The 27,000-nt window shown below is 43.0% G+C and overlaps 1 protein-coding gene across 1 annotated transcript in view; it reads left to right on the forward strand.

Annotated features, from left to right (window-relative positions):
- The window catches only part of AOX1 (aldehyde oxidase 1), a 64,849-nt gene that overhangs the window by 32,374 nt on the left and 5,475 nt on the right, over window positions 1-27,000 (forward strand). Inside the window, 15 exon segments of the mRNA NM_001279815.1 lie at window positions 322-491; window positions 845-959; window positions 1,481-1,603; window positions 5,011-5,107; window positions 9,534-9,658; window positions 11,122-11,255; window positions 12,546-12,633; window positions 14,276-14,362; window positions 15,176-15,367; window positions 15,923-16,150; window positions 21,288-21,383; window positions 23,160-23,288; window positions 23,887-23,961; window positions 25,381-25,433; window positions 26,721-26,835. Coding sequence (NP_001266744.1) covers window positions 322-491; window positions 845-959; window positions 1,481-1,603; window positions 5,011-5,107; window positions 9,534-9,658; window positions 11,122-11,255; window positions 12,546-12,633; window positions 14,276-14,362; window positions 15,176-15,367; window positions 15,923-16,150; window positions 21,288-21,383; window positions 23,160-23,288; window positions 23,887-23,961; window positions 25,381-25,433; window positions 26,721-26,835 — 1,827 coding nt within the window.

Raw genomic sequence — 27,000 nt, forward strand, 5'->3', positions numbered from 1 at the left:
TTGTGGCCAAAGGGAGGCAGGAAGGAGAGATAGCACTGGGACTCAGTGTGCTACTTGGTGTTTCAAGGTCTTCAGGTGTTCCTGGCTTGTGATAAGTTTTCGTATCCTTTGGTGCACTCAACTCCTTCACAAGTTGCTTCTGCTTGGCCTAATGATTACTATTGTCCATTTTTATTGTGAACAATGACTGTCTCCATTCTCAAAAGTATTCTAGTTTGGGTGTAAATTACATAGCTATATTCTTATGGGAGATATGCATAATTTGATTGTTCCTTTCTCTATAGAAATATAAATATTGCGTGTTGGTTGTTTACTACACAGGATATAGACACAACGAAGTTTCCTCGAGACGCAGTTGGCTCTCCCATCATGCATGTGTCTGGTGTTAAACATGCCACAGGGGAAGCCATCTACATTGATGACATGCCTGTAGTGGATCAAGAACTCTTCATGGTTTTTGTAACTAGTTCAAGAGCTCATGCCAAGATTGTGTAAGTGATTGAGTTCTCACCCAACAGCATTAATGACTACCTCTTCCTCTAACTCAGTCACATTATAACAAGTGCAGTGTTGAGAGGGTAAGCTACTTGTTGGTGATATCCAATACAGACTGGAGGCGAAATTGAATTAAAATGTGGGATTTGCTATAATTTTTCCCTCCATATAACAACCTGAATATCTCAAGAATTTCTTCCTGTTTGCTAAAGAAATACTGGAGTGTTTTTTGTTTGTATTTGTTTATCTTAGCCTCTCTCATGTCTTATTTTACAATTAGCCACACTCTCAATGGTCCTTGGGCTGTGTGGCTGCTCTAAAGAACCCTGTGGTGTGTGTTATCATTTAGGTCTATTGATCCATCAGAGGCCCTCAGCATGCCAGGTGTAGTGGATGTTTTGACTGCTGAGCACCTTCAGGATGCAAATTTCTTCCACACAGAGATGTTTCTGGCAAAAAATGAGGTACTACATTTTTGCTGTCTGGTTAAAAAACCATCATGTCCTCAGTTAAAAGCAAGCCTCACATCCCTTGAAGGCAAACCATGCGGTGGTGGTATCACACCAGAACTTCTCTTCTCGGGCCTCTTCCTTCCTCCCTTCAGCTAAGAGGGGCTGCAACTTCCTGGTCCTCTATGTTCATGAAAGCCAACACCATAAATGGCCCTGGTTGTGATAGGGCAGCCATGAGTCAGACCCTGGGAGTGAACCCTATAGGCCAGCTGGCCCCTAAGCGGTCTCCAGGCCTAGCCTGGAGCTTGAGTCTGCTGACCCCAAGGCAGCATCATGCTTACCCTCTGCAGCTGCTGCTGCCAATGATGCAGCACAGAGGTGAACCTCATCCAACGTCTGACTGTGTGATTATGGTCACAGACAGATGTGAAGTGGTCCTTTATTATGCATGTCCAGCCATGAACTGGGAGGAACATGAAAGGACGGGATTGGTACCAGCTCTCCCTGACAGCCAAGGTCTTTGTGTGCTGTAGGTATTGTGTGTGGGTCAACTCATCTGTGCCGTGGTTGCAGAATCTGAGGTTCTGGCAAAACAAGCTGCTAAGCGAGTGAAGATTGTCTATCAAGACCTGGAGCCAGTGATCCTAACAATCCAGGTAATGATTCATATGATTATGCCAATTCAAGAGCCACAAGAAGAACGATCAGTTAACATGTTTTTGACTCAGGTGTCAGAACTCATTCAGAGTGGGTTTCAGGTTGCAGGGCCCCTCTTAGAGCTAGTGGTTTCTATCTGCGCCTCACCTCTGCTGTCTGCACTGCAAGCTGTATGCCCTGTGGTCATAGATGACAGCCACCTGGCCTCTTTGTGTTCATTGGGTAAAAGGAAGTCTGTTTCCCCAGCATTCCAGCCACAAGTCAGATGTAGCCTTATTAGACCACTTAGGTCACATGTACATCTCTGAATTAATGAATTAATGGTTACTACTCACTTGGAGATAGGGGTTGGATTTCAGTACAGCAAGGACTCAATAGGTAAGTGGAAGAGACCTCGCAGAAATTGGAACCATTTGGAAAGGAGGAGGTGAAGAATGCAGGCTGCTCACCCAGTGATGTCCAGTGTCCAGTGAATGTGCCTTGTAACTCTGTATTCAGCATTGCCCGGGTTCTTGTTGGTCCTCTGGTAAACCAGAGGATAAGCAAAGTGTTCTATGAAGCAACTGTCATTTAAGATAAGTTGTATCTTAAATGAGTATGAGATAGTTCATGTGATGCCTACAGGTATTTGAATACCTTAAAATAAATTGGAGAATTATATTTTCTAACTTTTAGGAAGGAATTGCAAACTTAAAAAACTCATCCCAATGAAGTGACAGGATTTTCTGCACATGTTTCTTTAGTTTTGATCACTTGCTAAGTAATAAAACAATGAAAGTCAAGAAAGAAAACTGAGTGATTAAATTCAGTAACATAAAGGGTTCTTGTACACTGGGAATGTAATTTTATCTTTATACAACCTAGTAAACAAGTTGTCCTCTTGGTGGCCAGCATGTCCTGGGGCCTAAAATGAGGAAATGGACGTGGCCAAGATCAGTATCTCCAGCATAACTTGGTCTTGAATGTTGTTTCCTGTCATTCTGCTTTGTGCCTAGGAACATGGAGTTGGTTTCAGAAGAAAAACAAACAGAAAATGAAACATCTTCTTAGTTGTTTAAAGTTAAAATAAGATCTTGTAATGAAGAGAAAAATACAGAAGTTAAGTTAGAGGTAAAGTGTGATTAGGAGTCTGAAACTTTCCTAGTTGGTTTCAATTTCAAACATTCTATTTCTTAGAACCTTTTAATTCAGATGTTTTCTACTGCCTATGCTTGCTGTACATGTCCCTTCCCCCAATTTCAACTTGATGTTAGAATTACTTGTCATTAAGAAATTATTTATATAATTTGATGTTTTGTTTGTAATTCTTTACCTTATACTAGTAGCTAAATATCTATCCATCCCTTCCTCCCAACTTCCAAACAGATAAGCAAATAGATTTCTCTATATCCCCACCTCCCCTGCCCACATCAGCAGATCCCTAATTGTAAGCCAGAGAATATCAGCATCAAATGACCAACTTTGGCTTTGTGGAAGAGATTCCTCATGTTTTATCGGAGACTGAGCTTTCCAAGGTAAACCCAGTGAATCAGTTTATTTAGTTATAGTTTATGGCAGAGATTGCGTCCAACTCCCTACACAGTACAATTCTTTTAGCGCTTTCCTGACCAAGAAATAGCAATAATTTGGCACAAAGTTACCAAATCAAGTACTGCTGAAAAAAAAATTGAACTTTTTAAGAACAAGATTTATAGAACATAGCAGCTTCATTCAACCCATAATGCATGATTCTTAGATTAACAACATCAACTACAAAAGATCATGTGAATTGATTCCTATAGGAATTGTGTTATCCAGGGAAATGGGGTTTCAAAAAAATGCATTAGGTCTCTGTCACAATCACTGAGATCTAATCTGGCTCATGCTTTTTATAGCGAATTTAGTTTGGATGGGGAGAAACTTTTAAATATTGGATCAAGAGCTCAGGCTCATTATTGTGGTGAAAACAAATATATATATTCATTCCCCACGAGGGTTATGTTCAGCATCAACAGCAGGGTGAGCTTAGCCTCGTGCAGAGCTGGCTGTCCAATATGCATGATCCTATATCAATTTCATACAAACTCATTCAGTGCCCACAGCTATCCTGCTGGGTAAAAACTGCTGTTATCTTCATTCTGGAGAGTAAACTAAAAGACTCAGTGACCTTAAGTCACAAAGAACCTGGGTTCCTCAGTGGTTAAAACAAGTCAATAAATCCACTTTTTCAAAGGAAAAGATGGCAAGGTCGTGGCAGAATACCCTACAGAGTGTGACACTGGCTCTAGACATCTCTGGGTGAAGAAAGGGATCCACATTTCAGAGGATCTCCCACTGGTGTTTCATGAGTAGACAAAACTCCAAGGCAGATAGTGCTGGCCAAGGGCTGCCACATACCATTGCCAGCCAATACATGTATTCTAGAAAGACACATTTTCAAGAATTGGTAAATTAAAAAGTCAGCTTAGATGAGTGCAGTTCCATCCCTGCTTATGTATCCCATTGTACTCCTACACTGGACATTGGGACGTCCATAGGGGCCTGTGTACAAGGAGGCTGCCAAAAGTTAGTGGAGAGTGGAATCCAAAGAGAAATCTTGGTGCAGAAATATTTGAAAATCTATTCATGCTTTTTCATGGTATACATTTTTCATGAACTTCTTGGAGTTCAGATTTTTTTCCACCAAAATAAATCTATATTTTAATTCTCTTCTTTCATGAACTTTTTTATGTATCCTCATCTCGTTTAAGTGAATGAATGTCATACCAGCAGAGCTTATAAAAACTGACTGTACCTCCAGCCAGTTCTGGACATCCTGGCTTCCACTGGGCTGGGCAGATGGACTGTTCATCTACCCAAAGGAGAAGCGTGGGTGTAACAGGCAGAGCCCCGTGACCAATGGTCACTAGAGAGTCTTCAGCCAGCACTTTCCGAGTGTTTACTCTATGCTGACTCAGCTCTTTAAATGCCTAATTTCATTTCTCTTCACCACAACCTTATTGCAACCATGTGTACCACTGTGATTTTCACTTTAAAGAAGAGGCGTAGACAGGTAAAATAATAGACCCATAGTCAAAACATCTAGTAGCAGGAATGAGGTAATTTTGTCTGGATCCAGAGCTCTGGCTCTGAACCCTGGGATTTCGTGGCCTGGACTAGGGAATGAAGAGAATCTGTCCAAAAATGAGCTACAGCCCAGAGCTGTATCTGTGTACATTCGGTTCCTTTGGCCTGATGGACACCCATTCACATGTGCTCACCAGGCAGTCTGCAGCCTGGTTCTTGGCACATCAGGGATTGTGGGGATGGTGCGTGGGGTGCGGAGAAGAAGTGCTGCCCAGACCCAGACAATGCGCCAGCGAGCATGGCCACTGCTGAGGACTGTGTCTTTCTCCCCGGCCACCTCACTTTCCTGTTCTCCTTGCAGGAAGCTATACAGCACAAATCCTTCTTTGAACCAGAGAGGAAGCTGGAATATGGTAACATCAATGAAGCGTTTAAAATGGTGGATCAAATTCTGGAAGGTAAAACATTAGGGAAAAAATGGCAGGGGAGGGGGTGCAGGCTCTGGAGACTGTCTGGGTAGCACTTCCTGTGCCACCTGGAAGTCATCTGACTGTCTGGATGGGTGTTTCTCCATGGGAGCAGGCTCCTTGGTCTCATACGTTGCTCTCTGCACCTGCAGTGGGTGAAGAGCACGTGTGCCCTACAGAATTGATTAGCCCTTTTTCCCCCAATCATTTTATTTATATGAGGTGAGCAAAATTCATGTGATCGGACTTTATTCAGGATTTCAAAAGCCTGTGTTCTGTAATCCTGTCTGTCCTTTCTTCCTGCCCTGCTCTTCCTCCCTTGTTTCCTCTTTCCCTTCCCCGCCCCCTTTCTTCTTCCCTCGCTTTGTTCCAGATTTCATCTCTTTTTGTGTGTATGTTAAACTTACAACTTCATCTTGGGAGAGTGTTGATTGTAACTTTTCAGTAAGATTTTTTAAACTTCTGTTTCGAATTCACTTTAAAATTACAGAAAAATTACAGAAATATTGAAGAAACTACTACTTTATTATCCAGATTCTCTGATTGTTAATGTTTTTCCATACTTCCTTTATCTATTTTTCTATTTATATTTTATCTGAGCCATTTCACAGTTGAGTAAATGATGTTTTTGTGTTTGTGAAATCTAGAAAAGTGCTTAGAATTCTGGAGCTGGGAGCTCCATGACAGACAAGGAAAGGGTCTTCCAGGTGATGCTTTGGGTTGGTAAAATGTGGATAAGGTTGGAAGTGTGAGTTGATTTGAGCATGCAGAAGGAGAGGTTATGTCTGGAGCATCGAGTCTCTGGCTTATGCATCTGCTCATCAGCCTAATGGCTGGTTCTTGCCAGATCAAGTTTTTGGGTGAGAATTCAGTTAAGCATTTTTCTCTTGACATCTGTCTTTATTAACTGATTCATTTAGATAGCCTGTTTAATCTATCTGCTGCTTAAATTTTCACTTGTTACTGCCTCCCCACAGCCCCTATTGCTGAGTGTGGAAGTGACATTGGAGTCTTTTAAGGACATTTATCCTATTCTTCAGTCTCTGTCCTCATGAATCACTAATTTAAGCCTGATTTTATACTCCCCTGCCACTGTTACTTGGATTAAGAATTTTTAATTAGTCAATTTTCATGAGCAATGACTGGGGTCATAATCCTTAACAGTATCAGAGCAGTACTTTATCTGCTGCTTAGGAAAATAGGTGTTCCATGAAAGAAATACTTCAAAGACAAAATATGCCCAACACCACATCAGGCCTCACAAGGTGTTCCTGGAAGGTGAGACGTTGTTTGTTTGGCCCACTGTGCAATATACTTGAGTGCCAGATAATTTTGAAGTCTTTGCACCACGAATTGTTTAATACCAGAATTTACATATGAACCCACTGAGGCCAGAGAGGCCTTTGACCTCCCTGAGCTGGAGTCTGTGGTCTTTCTCTACAGGATCCTGCTTTTCATTTTCCTCTTCAAAGCCCTGCCAGCGGGGCTGGGCCTCACACTGGGGAGTAGCCAAGGATCTCTGAGGCAGGACTTGCAAGAGATGCCAGAGTTGGAGAGATGGGACAAACAGAGAATGAGAGAGATCTTTTAGCACTGGCTCACTCCCCACATGGCCACAGTGATCAGGGCTGGGCCACACTGAAGCTGCCAGATGGAAACAGCTTTTTCCAGGTCTCCCATGTGGATGGCAGGGGACAGGCACATCGGCCACTGCTTCCTGCTTTCTCAGGTGCACGAGCAGGGAGCTGGATTGGAAGTGGAGCAGCCAGGACTTGAACCAGTGCTTGTTTATGTTGCCAGCATCACAAACAGCAACTTTAACTAATATATCACAATGCTGGCTGATAGATATTTTTGGTGATTTTTTGGTTTCTAAGGATCTCTTATTAAAATGTAAATTTCCCTGGAGAAATCACTCCTAAATCCATGATGGGATAACATTTCACTACAAGGGTTATTGGATCAAACTGTTTTCTGATATGGTGAGCGGAGATCAGTACCCTAAGGTTTGGAGGGCACGGTGGGTGGGGGCCCCAGGGGTGGGTGGTACAGTAGCGCAGGGCTCTAACCCTCTGCCTACTTTGCCAGTTTAAGCGGTAACAGTTCCATCCACTGTTGTTTTTCAGCTCTTTATTTTTAAATAAAGGTTTTTTTTTTTTTAAGATTCATTTATTTTGAATGGAAAGGCAGATTTACCGAGAAAAGGGGAGGCAGAGAGAAAGACCTTCCATCTGCCGTTGACTCATTCTCCAAATAGCCACAACAGTCAGAGCTGAGCCAATCCAAAGACAGGAGCCAGGAGCTTCTTTTGGATCTCCAACGCAGGTCCTAAGGGCTTTAGCCAGCCTCTACTGCTTTACTAGGCTACAAGCAGAAAGCTGGATGGGAAGAGGAGCAGCTGGGACATGAACCTGCTGCCATATGAGATTCTGGCCCTTGCAGGCACAGGATTAGTCAGTGGAGCTAACGCACTGGTCCCAAATAAAGTGAATATTTAACAAGATAAATTCTAAGCCAACAGACATAAAATATAATGACACTCTAAACTGTCAACTGGAGCCTCAACATGGGTTTTCAGGCTTGGATGAAAGCTTATGTTGAAATTAAGATCTGGGTTCTTGAAATCCTAATGTTTATGGTTTATACGTGCAGTGGGGTCTCGTTGTTCCTCTGCACTGTTTCTTTACTCAGATCTCAGATGACACAGGAAGTAGCTCTGTATAAAATAGAACTCTGAGTAAGTGCTTCGAACGGTTTGCAAGTCACCATTACTGGGTGCATTTTGAAATGTGAAAGGTTCTGCCTTCTATCTGACATGATGCTGGCCGCAATGTGTTCTGTTCTCTGCTTCTCAGCTGGAATGGTTCTAAAATTGTGCTTGGTCTTTCTATGCATCACTAACTTTCATTTGTGTCAAGTGTCTTTACATAATCATTCCGTGAAGTCTTTTTACGATGGCTGCTTTAAAACGCCAGCGTCTGTGTTAGTTGGCATTGGCATCTCTTGTTTCTTCTCGTCAGGACCTTGAGATCTTCCTGCATCTTGGTATGATGGGCGATTTTTTTTTTCAAATTGTACGCTGAAAGTTTCGTATATTATGTTATGAGACCCTGAATCTCACTGAAATCTTCTCTTTTCTCTAATTATGGCTGCTTTGACCCGGTACTTGGTGGGGAGATTGCCAGGTGCAGGGTGTAGGTTCCTATGTGGCCTCCACTGGCCCCGCTGTACAAAGGGGCTAGGACCCTCATTTCAGCCTGAGACTTGGAGATATAGCTCCCCATTCAGCCTTTGCAGGCACGGCTGGGCTGCAGTGTTTCTTGTGGGGTTCAGCTGAGGGTAGTGCTTATTGTCTAAAAGATCTGTGTCATCTGAATCTTCTCCTCTCTGGATCCTTTGGCTAGAGAAAGAAGTGGGTAGACTTTTGGTGCTTTTTTTTTTTTTTTTTTTTTTTTTCTGATTTTGCCTGTAGGTGATTTGGACCTGCAGACTTCTTGCAGGTAAAAGACAAGGAATGACTATTACAAGACCCCTAGAATTCACCTGAAATCCCTAGTTGGTCAGCCTTCTCTTCTCCATCTTTCAGAGTCTTTTGTCAACTGGAAATAAAAATACAGAAAGACGAATCTCTAAGAACAGGGTTTACTTGGGAATAATGTACAGGAGGTAGAATAGCCATATGGGTATACACACAGAGCAGGGTGGACTCCAGGGTATCAGACAAAACAAAAAGTTGGACTTTGCTGGGGAAAGCAGAGGTTATGCAAGTTGTTTGGAAAGAAAGTTAGCTGCCCTGGCAATGTGTTACTGGAGCTGGCAAGTTTTGATTAGTGCGAGTCAGCTATGGGCGGATAAGATTTGAATTCTTAGCATTACCATCAGGCCCTTGAGGTTTGGGGTTGGGCTTGAGAGACAGTTTGTGAAGGGGCTTATATGACCTAAGTGTTTTCCTCATGGCCTCCTGATACTATTTTTCTTGTGTCTAACAAGAATGACTCCAGTTTGTAAGCCCGTGTTGACATCCCTTGTGTTGTTTACCATATGATGTTTGGGGTTGCTCTCAGCATTTAACAGGAAGAATAGAAATAAATGCACCCATTTCATCTTATCCTAAACAGAACATCTCAGGGACAAAATATTCTGACTCTAAAAAGTTACTTACCTTTCCTTGGGGCTATATTATTTAGCATTTTGGCAGACACAGCAGAATCCTCCCTCCCCACAAAGCTCTACTTCCAGTCTTGCAGGTGTACCAAAAACTTCCTGCAGTTGTTTGTGGGTCTTCACTGTGCAGCCTCGCATCTTACCCAGCAGAAATACCATCAAAGAATTTCTGCATGATGGAGAGGCAGCAGAAATACACTGCCCATTGCTTCTGAGTGCTTCTCTGGCTTAATGTGTGTTTTTTTCATAACAGGTGAAATACATATGGGAGGCCAGGAACATTTTTATATGGAAACCCATAGTGCGCTTGTCATTCCCAAAGGAGAGGATCAAGAAATGGATGTCTATGTATCTACACAATTTCCCAAACTTGTACAGGTACTGCAAAGCTATTATTGCATGGTTAATGGTTTCTACCAACAAAATTTACCAAGGGCAATTAGAGAGGAAAGCATCATTTCTGTAGAAACTGAGGAAATATTGAGCACTAAATGAGCATATTGATTTCCATACAGTTTCAGAGCTTTCAAAGTTGTGTTATTGACATAGCAGCCTTTTTGTTGGAAATCTGTAGCTTTAAAACCAATCAAGTAATCGGTCAATCTCTTTTGCTGTGCTCTTGGCTCTGTTAGTAACATAAAAGAAAACAGTACATCATGCCTAATACAGCTGAAGATGTTACAACACAGCATTGGCAAAGGTAAAGCCAGCTGCTACATCAGCCTCAGCAAAATCTACCTGGGCAGAGGAACTCAGGGAAAGGAGAGAGTTTATGGTGGAATGGGATTCACCCAGCAAGTTTCATAGGAAAGTCTTATGTTTGGATTTATAGTTACAGTGAAATTTGCCTAAATGGTAGAAGAGATAGGCCATTTTTAGACAATTCCACAGCAAATCAAATGCCACTCATTTATTCGGTCACTTAATGTCTTCTGCAAGTATTTGTTGTCTGTGTCCCATTTCCCAGGCAACATGCATGTATAAAGGGAGGGGTGACATATGACTGCCCAAGCTCAAATTAGGGGTATGTTTAGGGGAGGTTGTATTCAAACATCAGGGTCAAAGTAAAAGAAGCAGAGTAAAGGAATCTTAGTAGGTCATAAGCGGCATCTGTTGTTATCAGAGGAATAAGAATGTGAGGATGTAGACAATGGGGTCTTATAGAAGGTGCGACTTTCTTAGAGGAGTGCCATCCCAGACGCTCTGTGACACTGGGTCCCTGATTTCATCACCGAAGGCCCTCCATCCATAAAACCCAGTTGTTAGGACTAAATGATCTCTAAGAGCAATATGGCAAAGAAGAATGGAGCCTGTTTCCAGGGGGAGACCACTGGGTCAATGTTGGTAGTAATCCAATTGAGAGGTGAGGTATGCACCTTCTTCCGTGGAGACAGGAGCAGGGGCCCAAGCTGAGGGAGGCCTGGAAGGCCATAGAACCTCACTTCTACAGGAAGTATAGCCCTGAGAACTAGAGTGGAAAGAATATTCTCAGTTTGATTCATGGGGAGAACACACAAAAGTATCACTAAAAATTTCCACTGTTACTTAAAGGACTATTTGATATAAATAATAGTTTTGGCAATCTAAGTGTAGCCAATAGCTTTGGGATCAGTTGGAAATGCATGCCAGGCTTATTGGATATTGCACTGTTATTTATGATAGTTACATAAACCATGTGTCATGTTTAACGTTATGGAATAAAAACACATACTGGTTATCATGCCCCTATTTTAGAGAACAATTTCTTTTTGTTATGGTCATGAATATGACAATGATAGATAGTCACACTCAGGTCCTTGTTGAAGATGGATCAGATCAATGAGAAGTGTTATCATTCACAGGACATAGTTGCCACAACCTTGAAGCTCCAAATTAATAAGGTCATGTGTCATGTCAAACGCGTTGGTGGGTCATTTGGTGGGAAGACGTTTAAATCCGGTATTTTGGCTGCCATTGCTGCATTTGCTGCCAACAAGTAAGTGGGGGAAAATCTGCTAAATATATTAAAAATAAAATGAAGTCAGACAGAAAATTCTCATTAGAAGGCTTAATGGAGAATTTGAGCCAAGATGATTTTAAAATTGCACATCATTTACACATATCTTCTTTGTCCTGTAAATGTATGCAGTGGAAAAGCCAATTCAATTCCTAAAAAGAATGAAACCCATAGTACAAACATAAAATCTGAGAAGTAGTTAAAAACAAGGCCTGGGCCCAGTGCAATAGCCTATCAGCCAAAATCCTCACCTTGAACACAGTAGGATCCCACGTGGGCACCGGTTTTAATCCTGGCAGCCCCGCTTCCCATCCAACTCCCTGCTTGTGGCCTGGGAAAGCAGTGGAGGATGGCCCAAAGCCTTGGAACCCTGCATCCATGAGGGAGAGTCAAAAGAGGCTCTGGGATCCTGGCTTTGGATTGGCTTAGCTCCAGCCATTGTGGCCACTTGGTGATTGAATCAACAGATGGAAGATCTTCCTTTCTGTCTCTCCTACTCTCTGTATATATGACTTTCTAATAAAAATAAAACAAATCTTAAAAAAAAAAGCAATGCCTGAGTGAGCATGGAACTGCTTGTTCTTAGCACCTGCTGAGTACACCTGTATTCATAGAGGATTCTGTATAGAATCTTTTGGACCATATATATCTATAGATGTATAAGTAGTTACATAGATGATGGAGTGACAGATTCTATTGATTTAGGGGGGAACTTTGCATTGCTTATGCCTTCATTTATTTTTCACTGTTGTTTTGCTTTGAGGCTCTTGAAACATTAGGAAAATTAAGGAAAACATAGGAAATTATCTTTGGGGCAGGCCTGTCTAGAAGATTTAATTACTTTCTCAAATAACATATGGTAGATCCTTGTCTTAAGAACCAAAACGACTTTGATTCCAGATGTTTCCCATCAAGAAGTCAGCTCCCACTTGAGTTCTTACACTAATAACCAATCTTAAGACATAGGCCTGGGACCAGTTACCTGTAGCTGATGTTACATCACAGTGGGAAATATCCAAAAGCGGTACCGTGGAGCCACTGGCACCCACAAACCTCCATCTGCCACGTAGCAAATGCCAGATTTTGGCCCTGACCTAAGAGAGGACAGGCACCATATGCCTGAGGTTGGCAGGGGCTGGGTGTGTGAGTGATTCCGGTGGTTTGTGATGCCTGCAAACATCACTGAGGCTCGTACTGGGAGTTACACAAGCCCTAGGGACTACAGGTGGTAAGAAAATTTACTTTTTTGGGGCTTTTTCTCCCTGGTAGACATGGTCATGCAGTCCGTTGTGTTCTGGAACGAGGAGAAGACATGTTAATTACTGGAGGCCGTCATCCTTACCTGGGAAAGTACAAAGTGAGTCCAAGAGGAAGGGGTGGGGATGATTTACTTTATGGAAATAACATTCCATCGACGCTGGTCATCTCCATCGGGGTTCACAGTGAGCAAAACAACAGTGGTGCTTCTGTGGAACTTTCCATCCTTGTGCTGACTGCTGAATTCCTGGCTGATCCACTTTGTGCCCAGATGTCAGTTTAAGAAAAGCACCGACTGGTACCTGTGGCTGCTGTCGAGTGATTAGTTGGAAAACATGAACATATACTTTTGTGAAAGCAGATCTGACAGCCATACTTATTCTCGCATGCGGAAGAAGTAAAAATAGAATAATTCCTTGAACAATAGTGCTTTGTAAAATTACAGTTATTTGTGAATGAGTCCCTCACTTTTCAGCATATGAAAGATACTTTTATAAAACTGCATCCGGGAAAAATTTGTATAGTAAAAATAATTATTCTTTTACTTTATAAGAAACAATTGTACTTGTCACATTGGGCCAACTGTTTAATGAACACCTCAAACCTCTTGGGAACTTAGACCCTGGCTGTGTCATTTCTGCCCAAGTAACAGCACAGTGTCATCAGCCAGGGCTAGAGCTCTGCTCCCCACACTCTGCAGAGACTTGAGGTTTTTTGTTTTTGTTTTGTTTTGTTTTTCAGCAATTTCCCCTACCATCTCCTCAGACTGCACTGTCCAGTGCAGTAGCAGTAGGACATATGCCTATTTACATTCCCGTTCAATGAAACTACATTGGATAAAATTAAAATTCATTTCCACAGCTGCATTAGCTGCATTTCAAGTGCTCATTAGCCATGTATGGACATGGAGGATAGTGCAAACACAGACTTTTACCCTGGTTGGCTCCACCCTAAGGAGTCAGAGTCCTCCATGGGACTTGCTGCAGAGGGCAGCAGGCAAGGAAGGGGTAAGGCAAGGAAGCAGGTAAGGAGAGAGCATGAAGCAGGTGGGTCAGCAGTCAGCAGCTGATGTAAACTTTGATTTATAAGACATGGAATAAATGAGCCACTAGAATGTGAAATAGGGTAGAATTTGATAGGAAAATCTGGTGGGTGTGGCTTCTCCCCTTACCTTTCCCCTCCCCCCAGATGCAGGAAGGAAAAAAAAAAATACACAAATTTAAAAAAAAATCTGATGAGAAGAATGGAGAATAAAATCACAAACATGGCTTCAAGGTTTCTTGGTAGAAGAGACAAGTTGGAAGAAAGAGTCAGTATGGAGGGAGATAGTGAGGCTGTATCTGGAAGAAAATGACAAAAAGACAATGAAGTAGAAATGTCCTTCTCTCACATGGATGTTTGCTGGATGATGGTAATGGAAACTATTGCCATTATGGTGGTGATGAAAACTGTGAGAGATAGTGTTTTCTCATGAACAATAGTATGTGGAGGACAGGAAGTAATATTAATAGTATTTATAATCACAGTGGCAATGATTTACATTTAGAACACTTATCTGAAATTTTCCATGCATTTTATGACTTATTTCTGTTTCACAGATAGCGAGAGAGGTTACATGGTTTGCCCAGTCATTTGTTCAAAGAATCACTGCCAAATCTAGTGGAGGGTTCACAGGCAACAAAGCAAACTTTAAAAGGCATGGCTCCCAAGACTAGTATCAAAGATCAGTTCTCTTCCCCCAGGTTGGGTTCATGAACGACGGCAGGATCATGGCCTTGGACATGGAACATTATGGCAATGCAGGCTGCACCCTGGATGAGTCATTACTTGTAAGTGTTTTTAAAAAGCAGGTTCGTGTTCTGCAAACAGCATTATGTAGAATCGCCCAATTCAGACAATGTTCAATAGTAGAAGAACATTTAATTAGAAAAACAAGGAGATCGCCATTTCAGGGATAGCCAAGTATTACTTCCTGGTACCCATGAATGAGCCCAGTGATCCTGGCTATGCCTGAGTCCATGTTACCTTCAAGCTTCCCCTATGTAGAACTCTCACCACACTCAGATGCCAAACCGAGTTCTCTGAGTTTTGGCCCTGTTGGCATTTTGAACTTGGATAACTATTGCAGGGGCTGTCCTGTGCAAGAAAGGATGTTGAGCACCATCCTCAGCTTCTACCCAGGAGATGTCAGTGGGCCCCGCTCTGAATCTTAACAGCTGGAACTGTCCCCAGGCCTTGGCACATACCTGTAGAAGGTGGGGATGAAGGGCCAGGGCTGGGATCAGGATTACTTTTTGTTGAGTTTCAATGTGTTAAATAAAGTTTCCCAAATATTGCATTGATTACATTCTATAGACTCAGATTGAATGTTTCAAGGGCTTTGGGAAACATTTGAAACCTGTAAAAAAGCATTTGCTCCAAAATATGAAAATTTTAAATAATGATTTCAAAAGAGAATGTGTTCATATCTTTCAAAAGCATTTGATAGTAGTATGTTTTTGTTTGGGGCATGGATGTATTTTTGCATGTTCTCTGTGAAGAGGAGCTGCCACTTCTGGCTGGGTTCTGGTCCAGGCCTCAGGAATGTAACACGGGTACAGAGGGTTTGAGGATCTTAGATAATCAATTCTTGGTTCCTGCAGGTGATAGAAATGGGACTTCTGAAAATGGAAAATGCATACAAGCTCCCCAACGTGCGCTGCCGGGGCAGGGTGTGCAAAACCAATCTTCCCTCCAACACAGCTCTTCGTGGCTTTGGCTTTCCCCAGGCGGGGCTGATCATTGAGTCCTGCATCGCAGACGTCGCAGCCAAATGTGGCTTGTCCCCTGAGAAGGTAACACTTAATCAGGCTGATGTATAAAAGACGTGAAATTTCCAAGTAAGAGGGCTCGTGGGGGATCATTCAGGTGGGGAATTTGAGATGGGGGTGGGAGTTGGATGATTTGCCCCAAGAGCTCTAAAGTTCAGTGGTCCTTGTCTTGTAGGGACTACTCCTCAGTCACCCTGGAGGCAGAGCGTTCTGAGGAGTGTGCACTGGATTCTTATCTGAGAATCCTGTGATGAGTTCCCATTGACTAGGGGGAAATAACCGCTACTAACAGGTTCTATTAAACCTTTGACCCTAACATCTCAACTAGTTGCCATAAAGTTTGCATTACAGTTGTTAAACTGGTTCTCATTCAGTTCCTTATGTCTCAGCCCCCCACTTTTTTAAATTACCAGGGCCTCCTCTCTCCCTGGCATCTCTTCCATTTCTAGACCCTGGAGTGGAATGGTGGGAAGACATGTTGAGTGCTCTCACTTAGAGTGGACAGACAGGAGGACATAGGGTTGGATGATACTAGATCTGCTGGAGTTTTCCTCTTGCCTTTAATTTCTTCTTTCACAGGTCCGAACAATAAACTTGTACAAGGAAATTGATGAAACACCCTATAAGCAAGAGATTAATGCCAAGAAACTGATCCAGGCTTGGAATGAATGTATGACCAAGTCTTCTTACTCCCTGAGGAAAGTGGCTGTGGAGAAGTTCAATGCAGAGAATTACTGGAAGAAGAGAGGGCTGGCCATCATCCCACTCAAGTATCCTGTGGGTCTTGGCTCGATTATCTATGGCCAGGTGAGTTTTGCAGACGCAGTGGGAATGTGAATGGAGAGGTCTGGGAACCTGCTCTCACAGTTTAATTTCTTTAATTGACAAAATAAATCCCCTTGCGTGGCTGCTAAACCCACTTGCTGTTCTTACCTCTTTATCCCTCATGAAACTTAATCTTTTTTTTTTTAAAGATTTATTTATTTTTATTACAAAGTCAGATATATAGAGAAGAGGAGAGACAGAGAGGAAGATCTTCCTTCTGATGATTCACTCCCCAAGTGAGCGCAATGGCCGGTTCTGTGCCGGTCCGAAGCCAGGAACCAGGAACCTCTTCCGGGTCTCCCACATGCATGCAGGGTCCCAAAGCATTGGGCCGTCCTCGACTGCTTTCCCAGGCCACAAGCAGGGAGCTGGATGGGAAGTGGAGCTGCCGGAATTAGAACCGGCGCCCAGATGGGATCCTGGCACGTTCAAGGCGAGGACTTTAGCCGCTAGGCCACGCCGCTGGGCCCGAAACTTAATCTTAATAACTGGTGAAGGACTGACCTATGCTACCTTAGGTATGAGGGTGTTTCAAGAAGTTCATGGCAGTGGAATTTTAAAAATTAGTTTGGGTGAAAAAAAATCATAATCCATGTATAGTTTTTATAAAATGCATTTCCGTGAAAATTTCAAAGACCCCATTACACACAAGACTGCCTTATGCCCCTTACACAACAAAAAACAAAGGTTTTTGTTTTTAACACACACACAAAAATATGATTAATTAAAAGAAAGGGAGAGGAAGATAGTTTGTGAGCAGTGAATCTCCATTTTGGGGTAAACTGACTATTGCCAAAGGGTCAGGCAGGGCCATCTGACTCCCAAAATATTCTCCATTGTTATGAATCTTCTGGAAACCCTGCAGTGCAGGCTGTGGGTGCAGACACGCTGCCTTCATCCTGTGATTCTGGCCTATTTGCCTCCTCAATGCTTTCTCAAAAGATAAGTAGAAATAATGCTGCGGAGCATCCAGTATGTTACAAATCCTTTAGATTTGATCTTATTAGACCTTCAGAACAACCTATAGATTTTTAGTTTGCTTGTTTGTATCATCATTTTAACATTTAGAAAACTGAGGCTGAGTAGAAAAAACCTGCCTAAAGTCCCACAGTCAGTAGCAGCAGAGCTGGGGAAATGGCCCATGTTGAAACAGCTCCCAAATGTGGGCTTTCTGATGTATCCTGAGCTGGGTCCCCAGACCTCCTTCTGCTGGGAACTGATGTGGAATTTGCTCAGCAGGGACAAACTCCAGAATAGCCAGCAATGCCCGTTCCTTCTCAAAGGCTGCTGGAAGCCCCACCAGGGAGCTTCTGCACTGGAGATACTTGAATGAGTTGGGGATGGATCAAGCTGCTTCTGAGAAGGCTTGTGTGGAAAGACTGTAATCTGAAACAAGACATATAGAGGAGGGTGTCAGCAATGGTGATTTGGTGCCTCTCTGTGGATTTGTAATCTCCCACGTGATTCAAACACCTGCATCTTTGTTGGGGAAGTATGAGTGTCCCTGTACGAAAGAAGGGGAAACAGAAGCCCTTAGAGATTCCTTCTCTGGCCCAAGGGCATCTGTTAAGTGGCAGGACAAGGATCTGACTTCAGTGGTGCCTGGCTTCAGATTCCATGTGACTACAATAGTTCCACATTGCTCCCAGACCCACAGGTACCCCTTACCTAACCACTAAAGGGGTCAAACATGCCTAGCCTGTTATGTACTTAATGGCTGGATATGAACCCTGAAGGGCACAGACAGTATTTACCTCTCTGTTTCCCATGCCTTACCACAGCACCTGGCAGAGTAGAATTTAAGCTGTTTGAATGGCTGAGACATTTTGGAAACATGTGGGATTAAAGCTAACTTTTCACCGGTGCCAGCAGTTGTTACTTGAAGATTGAAATTTCACCCACTGAGTCCTCTATTTATGTTGGAGAACCATCTGTTCCAGTGCTCCAATTGTGGCGATTTTGTAGATGAAGCTTTTGTGGAATTATCTTTTGTGGTGCTAACAATGAGCCACCCGGTGGTGCCACTTAACTGAACCAAATTTGACATTGTAAATGGCTCAAGGAGATTGCATCACCACATGGAACAAATTACTCTGTGCTCTCTGGTAAAAACGCTGCCCTAGACATGCAGGCAGAATGCTGTTGCCAGCAGGGCTGCACAGCGTAGGAATCACGCAATCCACTGTAATTGTAGCTCAATCACCATGCGCTAAGTCCAGCTACCAATTACACCTGCGCTCTGCAGATTGAAGGTCAAATCCAATCTACAAACCCAAGAGACAGACAAGTGCTCTTCTATTGCAGATTCACATATCAGACAGACATTTCTTGAACATCTACTATGTATGAGATACTGTGTTGTATTGCAAGGGATGCCTCAGGACATCCTTTAGTGGGGAGGGGTTCATACTCCAGCAGAGTACAATGAAGAGCCCTGTTGTGGAGCCCAGCAGTGAGTTTCATAGCTGACACCACCCACCATCTGTGCACAGCTCCAGGACTTTGGGTAGAGGATAACCTAGTTAGTTGTATTATTTTGAGAACAAATGGCTAAGAACACAAAATAATGTTTCCATGAATCGTGTGTCAGTAGAGAGTGAAACAGGCTCTGCTGCCGCTACCCAGGGTCTTGTGCACAGCTACAATGGCTCAAGATTCAGAGTTTCAGGGGGAGGTATTTGGCACAGCAATTAAGGTACCAGGTGGGACACCAGCATCCCATATGGAGTGTCTGGATTCAAGTCCTTTGTGTGTTCCTGGTCCACCTTCCCACTAATGTGTTCCCTGAGAGGCAGGAGATGATGACTCAGGTATTTGAGTTCCTGTCACCCACTTGGAGACTCAGATTGCATTTCAGGTTCCTGGTTGAGGCCTGGCCCAGTCCCTCATCTGTTGTGGCCATTTGGTGAGTGAACCATGGGGACGAAGATATTTCCATGTTTCCTTTTCTCCCTGTCTTTCAAAATGTGGGGGAAAAAAAATCATTCTCAGATTTGCCTTCCCTTTGGCTGTGCATGTTTGTGTTTCTCCTCAAACAAAAGGGTACCTTGATGTTTCCATTTTGCTAATCAACATCTGCTGGTCAGATAAATGAAGCTTGTTTTCACGACCAAAAAATATCTGAATTGAAAGAATAGACACTCTTTATTTATTTATTTATTTTATTTGGAAGTAGATTCACAGAGAAGAGACTGAGGGAGAGATTTAGCTTTCATCTACTGGTTCACTCCCCAAAGGGCCACCACAGCCAGAACTGGTCCAGTCCAGAGCAAGGCGCCCAGACCTGGGCCTGTCTGAGTGCTGGAGCTGGGAGCTTCCTTCGGGTCTCCCAGATGGGTGCAGGGGCCCAAAGACTTGGGCCATCCTTCACTGCTTTACTAGGAACATTAGCAGGGAGTTTGATTGGAAGTAGAGCAGCAGGGACCAAATCAGCACCCATGTGGGTTGCCGATACCACAGGCAGAGGCTTAACCTACCATGTGATAGTGCCAGCCCTGTATAGACTTTTGATCATGGTCTATTGGGGTAATGTAAACCCTTGGATACCAATAAAGAGACGTGGTTCACAGTCCTTTGCCAGGCAGAACAATGACCCAGGAACCCAGTGCTCTCTCTGCATTAATGCGATGTTTGACAGGCTGGTCCACTGACTTTTACTCATGACTGGGGATGCTTACAAATGATCTAGCTGAGCAATTAACACTTGGTCAGATTTTAGTTTGCAGAGTAGAAATTTGTTTCTTACTAGGATTTGCTGAAGATCTTTCATTTATGAATCCTAGGTTAGTGTACAACTCTGTATAAACACTTCGACATTAAAAAAATTAGGTGGCTGAGTTTGACGTGCCTGCTGGCCGACTCAACACATCTCTGAGGCTGGCACTTTTCAGCTGGACAGCTGCCAGGGATGCCTTGCAGGCTTCCAGGGCCCATGATGTAACCACACAGAAGCATTTTCTCTAAAACCCTGGGCTGCAGTTAGTACTGCTGTTACCCTGAAGTGGAGAAGCCATCCCTGTTATCTGTATTCCCCTGGGCTGTGTCTCAGCTCCTTAGCACAGACTGACTAGCCAGAAGACAGCTTCTTGTGAATGGCAGACCACATGCCACTTGGAGCCCTGATGCTCTTCATTCCAGGAACCTTCCACTGTGTGAGCACCTTGGTTTGCTGCTGAATCCATGTGGGGACTGTGTAATTGGACAGAAGTCCTTTCAAGTCCTCTGTGAAGTCCAGAGCTCTATGGTTCTGGTCCAAGATGCTAATAGGCTGAGTGTAGCTCATATTGCTTATTAAGTGCTAGCCAGCTCATCTTACCTAGATTTTCACGTCTCCTTGGTTTTTTTTTTTTTTTTTTTTTTTTTTAAGATTCATTTATTTTTATTGGAAAGGCAAGTTTAGAGAGGGTAGGAGAAACAAAGATCTTCCATCTGCTGGTTTACTCCCCATGTGGTTGCAATAGCTGGAAATGAGCTGATCCGATGCCAGGATTCAGAAGCTTCTTCTGGGTCTCCCACAAGGGGTGCAGTGTCCCAAGATTTTGGGCCATCCTCCATTGTTTTCCCAGGCCACAAACAGGAAGCTGGATGCGAGGTGGCACAGCACGTGGAGAACACGAACTGGCGCCCGAATGGGATTCCAGTGGTTTGAAGTGAGAGACTTAGCCAGTTGAGCCATCGGATTAATCCTTCATGTCTACTTCTCAACAGACAGTTGTCCCCTGCCTTTCCAACCTAACTGTGCTTCACTTTACATTCTAAAATAAAGGTCCCTTGTGAAAGGAACCCTAATATGTCACTACTGCCTCGGGCAGAGCAGGATACCAGGATTGCTTTCGTAGTCTGAGTGTGTTCCAGCAGTGCAAGGAACGTAGTCCTGTGCCCCACCCCCTGGGGGGCAAGTTCAGCTCCTGGTGGGGATGATCACAAAGTAGTGCCTGCCCTGTTCTGAACCGATTCTGCCCAGGGCTCTCAGAGCAGCAGGAAAAGCTTCCCTGTCTATGTTTGGCAGGGGCTGGGGTTGGAGAGCAGGGTCATTTCCAAGGCGAATCGGAACTATCATGATATGTGATAATATCAGCCAAAAACACTCACAAGAACCGATTTTGTCTTTTCTGCTTAGGCTGCTGCCCTGGTTCACATTTATCTAGATGGTTCTGTCCTGATCACTCATGGTGGGATTGAAGTGGGGCAGGGCATCCACACTAGACTAATCCAGGTAAGAATCCAAATGACTGGATTGTGTTGGGGGTGAGCTTGTTGAGATGTTCATGAGAGAGATACTATAAATTTGAAATTTCCATTGTAAGAGACAGGAGATGTCAGCCTTGACAGCTGATCCTGGGTAAAGAAGCCAACTTTGTAACCTAATATCTGAAAGAATGGGGACACGAGTCTCAGGCTGTTTCATTGCAAAAGAAAGTTGTTTATTTCTGTGCTGCTTTCCTTTGAGTATATTAGTAACTGAATCGACTTTCTGATTGTGAGGAATAAAAAGCTGTATAATTCTGATGTGTTGCATTATTTTTTGCTTTTACTAAAATTCTGAACAATCAACGATATAAATTACATATGCTACCTCTTAGCCAAATTTCAATTTTTCTTTGGGCTCATTTAGTTTAATTTTAAGCTGATTGGATACTTTACTAATTATAATAATGTAATCAATAATCAAAAACTTTGAGGAGTCTGAAGAGTATTTTAAGAACTTTACACAATTCTACCAGTTAGCTTTGGGGGTCTTTCTATCTTTTTATATTTTTAAAAACATCACTAACATGCTTTTATATGATTTTCTGTCCCTTTTTTATGAAGTTTCTGTTCCATCCTATGTAGAGTTAATGTTTCCCCCTACAGTTAAGACTTCTAAACAAACATGAATTTTAGTCCTTGCATATGGATATTATTTATTTAACCATCTCCTCACTGTTGAGCATTTCAGTGAATATTTTTGCATAGTAACCTGTGATCCTATCAGTGATTTTTTGTTTAGGTTCTCTGGAGTAGAATTACTGGGTTACGGGATTGGATTATTTTTATTAGACATGTATTATGAAATTGTTTCCCAAAATATACCCATCTGATATACTCCTAACCAATATTGAATATCATGGTTATTGACCATTTTCAAGGTGAATCAAAGTGTCTCATTAGTTCATTTACAGTCTTCTGATTATAGAGCTGTTATGTATAAGCTATGTCACAACTTGCAGTCACTTGAAAATTATCTGGTCATACCTTTAGCCACATGGGGATGGGAATGGGCTTCAGTGTTTTCCCTTGATGTAAGTCTACACAGTCTGCACGTATGATCTTTAGACGGAGAGGTGATGTGGATTCTGTGTTCTTGCGTTCTTAAAGAAGCTGTGAACAAATTCTATTAAGCCACCTTGCTAGTAGGAAAGAGGGAATTTTGGATTAAGCAAGGTTGACAATATAGGTTTGATGTTCTAAAAAATAAACGAAGAACAAAGCAGCCAGCCAAGCCCTCACAATCGTATTCTGCCACAGTGCCACCTCCTGTTGCTGTGACCTAAGCATTCCTGGGGCTGCTTTTCCAAGGCACTTGTCCACTTGTTCTCTCTTCAGAGATTTTTCTTTTCCTGGAGCATATCTGGAAATGGGAATAGGAGCTGGGCATCTCCTTTCATCAGTAATGTTGGCTTTGCTAGAATTTTGTGGAGTATAAGTGGTAGGAGATGACTCAGAGGTGTTGATTTTCTGTTCGTAAGGAGATGAATTAAGTAGTATTTCCTACCTTGTCTTGGAGCCTTACCTCCTATTCCTGGCACACATGAGAAAGTCAAAGAAAAAGCTGTGCTCAAGACTTGGGGCCCAGACTAATAAAAGGGTTTTGGGAAAGATGAACTTTCTGTAGCTGGAGGAATTTATGGTTCTGCCACCTTGTCTATGCCATATGAGTGCTTCCCACATGTGTTGCGTAGGCTATAACTAATTCAAGTGTTTGAAAAGAAAACTCTCTGCTCAAACCCAGGTGGTCAGCCGTGAACTAAAGATACCGATGTCAAACATCCACCTGCGTGGAACAAGCACAGAAACTGTCCCCAACACTAACTGCACTGGAGGCTCTGTGACGGCCGAACTCAATGGACTGGCAGTCAAGGTCAGGCTCGCAGCAATGACCTCCAAATCCCTCATCCTCCCAGAGTCTGTTACTTATCCTCTGGTATTCTGCACCCAGGCTCGGGCTCAGTCAGTGGGACAGCATCCAGTAACCCGTTCATCTGGGCTGGCAGTGCTATTTTCTTCCTGCTCCTCACATCTCACTAGTCCACAGTTCTACCTGAAAATGTCTCTGTATCTTTCCACTCCCATGTGGCGTCAGACTCCCATCTCTGGCCAGGGCCACTGCAAGACTATGGACTCTCCTCACCAAGTTCACTGCCCTTACCTAATTCTGGTTTCTCACTGCCCAGGTGACCTTTGCACGAAATAGATCTAACCAAGTTGTGATTGAAAACAGTGGCAGCTTGTTTGCCAACAGTTTTTCTTTTATACCTGCACATGCGGACACACACACACACACACACACACACAGAGTGTTTCATGTTGTTGCTTTCTTACGGGCTTGATCTCTTGCCTGTATTCCCATGAACTACTTAGATAAGCTGTGGAACAGCATGTATCATGTTGTTTTGACACTGACATTTGCCTGAAATTGTAATTATAATTGTAACCAAAAAAATAACTATAATCTCTAGGATGCTTGTGAAACTCTTCTAAAACGCCTGGAACCCATCATCAGCAAGAATCCAAAAGGAACTTGGAAGGAATGGGTGAGAAATACTAGGCCTCTGTGCTTTGTGTTGGAACAAAAGTGGGAAGAGGGGAGAGACATGGGAATTAAGTATTGCGGAAAAGACATTTCCCAAAGTACTGTTGTTGCGTAAGGACAAACAAAAGACAACTTGTTTGTTAGCGTGTGGAAGCCTATCATAATATGCTGGAGAAGCTCTTCTATCTGGGACAATTTTCTGTTAGAGAAAAAGATAACTCTTGCACCTGCACTCTTATTTTAGACTGGAATTAATGTTTTGTCTCATGGACTCTACGTGTTTTCTGGATAAGAGCTATAAATCTATTTATTCTCCTTTCCACTGTTCTTAATGCAGGAAAAGTAGAATCATAAAATAAAAAAAATTTAAAAGCCATTCAGAAATAAGAAACCAAGCTTTTGGGTCTATGTTCAACAAGAGGTAGGCCTTCCATGGGGCGGGAATACTCATCTGCTTCTTTTGATCTACTTCCACCCTGTTGGAGGAACACACACACGTTCTGAGGTCATCTAGCAAATGTCTCAGAGTGATAGGTTATACAGCGTTGTGTATGACATGGATATAGAAGCTGGAACGATGCATGAAATTGACTGTTTGAGAATGTTAGTCTTTGCAGCATTGAACTCATTGGACTGAAGAAGCAGTATTTCAGGAATGTCACTTAGCAGGGGTTCCCGCTGTCCAGAAGAAGGGCTCATTCTCTAAGTTGTACTTACGGGAGCACTCAGTCCTTCTTTCTGAGTGTATTTATTTCCTCTGCCCTGTGCTGCTTGACTATAGAAAGACTATGGGAACTTGATTCCAGAAAGCTGCTGAGAGGCAGTGGGGAGAGTCCATTTGGCACCAGGAAGTGCTGTCACTGACCCCCTCTTCTCTGACAGTGGCACTTATCTCCTTTCTGAGACTTGGGGGTTTGCACTTCACCCCTGTTTACTGTATGGCAGTCAACTGTGTGCACTGCAGAGTCAGGAGACCTCTTAGTGTAGATGGTACAATTTAGCAAAATTACTCCCCTCATCTGAAACTGCTAGGGATTTACCCTATTAATATATTAAGCATCCATTCAGCCATCATTTCCTAAAATGTCGCAAGTTAATAAACTAAGTTGTTCCAGATGATAAATGATTACTTTATAAGTAGGATCCTGACTGACTGCTTTAGCCCAGTCTGTAAGTGTGACATACCTTGCCACAGTTGATCTGTTATTAGTATGGTCATATGCATTGAACAGAAGTTGTTAATATAAGCAGTGAACTGCAGATGCCTATGGAGAAGGGGAACGCTGGAAGGAATTAGTCTTGGTGTGTCCTAGTGACTCCAACTTACAGCCTCATTTAACAGACAGTGAAGCTGAAGTTGAACCTGTGGGGTTCTCTGCTTGGACAGCCTCATTACATTGTGTGGGATTTTTCCTTACAGGCCCAGGCTGCCTTTAATGAATGCATCAGCCTTTCAGCAACTGGCTACTTCAGGTACGTGGTCTTTTCCACCTGTGTTAGGGGAAATGGCAATAGCATCTAGCAGAGCAGCGTCAGTGCTGTTTGCAGTGAGGCAAAAGTTGATGTTATGGTCTGTTGTGACAAATAATACTATAATATTATTAAAATATTAAAAATAATATTAAAATATTAATATTTTAGCCGTGCTAAGGAATTCTTGTGCTGGGAAAATTAGGTGCACAAATTCAGCTGTGTGATGGTTCAGGTCACTTAGGGAGGTATTGTAAGGGGTGACTGCTTCAAATCCACAACAGTTCTGGGTGGCACTCCAAGGGATCCGTGCACAAGATCCACAGCAGCTACTGAATTTTTGTTAAAAATGTAATCTCTTAATTTAAGGAACAAAGTTGAGGGGATGCCAGTTAAGATAATACTTCAGATAATACTGTATTGTACCTTAGATTGGCAAAAAAACAAACAAAAAACACAACAAATGTAAGAACTGCATAGTCAAGTTGTGTAGCCAGGGGAGTTCATATACTTTAGAAAACCATTGATTGAATTATTTCAGGGGAGAGTGAACCCCACCTGGGAGCAGGGCGATACAGAACGTTTTTCCAGATTTTGTCGTTTGGCTAGTTGTCTCAGGAGTCCTGGGGCATTAGCTGGCTGCCAGAAATAGCATTGGAGATACTGTTAAGGCCAGATTCAGGCTGGGGCAGAGAGCAGAGGAAATTCAGTAGGGAGTATTGCCAGGCTGCTAGCCTACCCTTCTCTCTTACCACTGATATTCATCTTTGGTGCCGCTTCAAGAAGAGATGTGAACAGTACAGGCCATGGAGCCTGGTGGTGAGAAGGCAGAGTATTGGTAAAAAGTAAGTGTGAAGGGACCTGCTCCCCAAACACAGAAGGTTGAATCCTACAGGCCGAGAAATAGGCAGCACAGGCAGGTATGTGCCTGTGAAATAGTCTTTGGTGTAAAATGCAGGTTGAATCCCCCAAATCTGATGACAGCTAAGATTACATGACTCAAAATTAACCAAAAGCAATCAGATAGGTAATCATGAAAGTCAGAGGCTAAAACATTTCTAGGGGGTACATTGGTCAGGAGTGATCAGCCAAAGCAATCTGAACAAGAAAGGAGGTATTTGTTTCTTCAGCGTGCCTGTTGAGCTTGCATTGTGTGCTGGCACATCATAGCACAAGCAAGTATGTTCCTCTGGTATGCACAACTCCTTGTGGATCTGTTTAAGCATCATAGTCTGTGACTCCAAGACTTGGTCCTCTAACAACATTCCTCAAGCATCCTGTCTCCTTCAGGGGCTACAACTCAAACATTGACTGGGACAAAGGTGAAGGAAATCCCTTTGAGTACTTCGTCTATGGAGCTGCCTGTTCTGAGGTTGAGATAGACTGCCTGACGGGGGACCACAAGGTCAGTATCACCTAAGAGGCTCCCGTTAATTCCCTCTCCGCGGGGAGCTGCTTGTGCAGCAGCATGTGGATTTGACCCAGTTGGGATTTCAGGATTACCAGAAGAAAACAGATGCCTTGCTATTGCCTTGGTGGCATGGCTGCTCCTCACAGAAAGCAGCAGGTG

The sequence above is a fragment of the Ochotona princeps genome, chromosome 5 (assembly GCF_030435755.1).
Source record: "Ochotona princeps isolate mOchPri1 chromosome 5, mOchPri1.hap1, whole genome shotgun sequence".
Taxonomy (NCBI): domain Eukaryota; kingdom Metazoa; phylum Chordata; class Mammalia; order Lagomorpha; family Ochotonidae; genus Ochotona; species Ochotona princeps.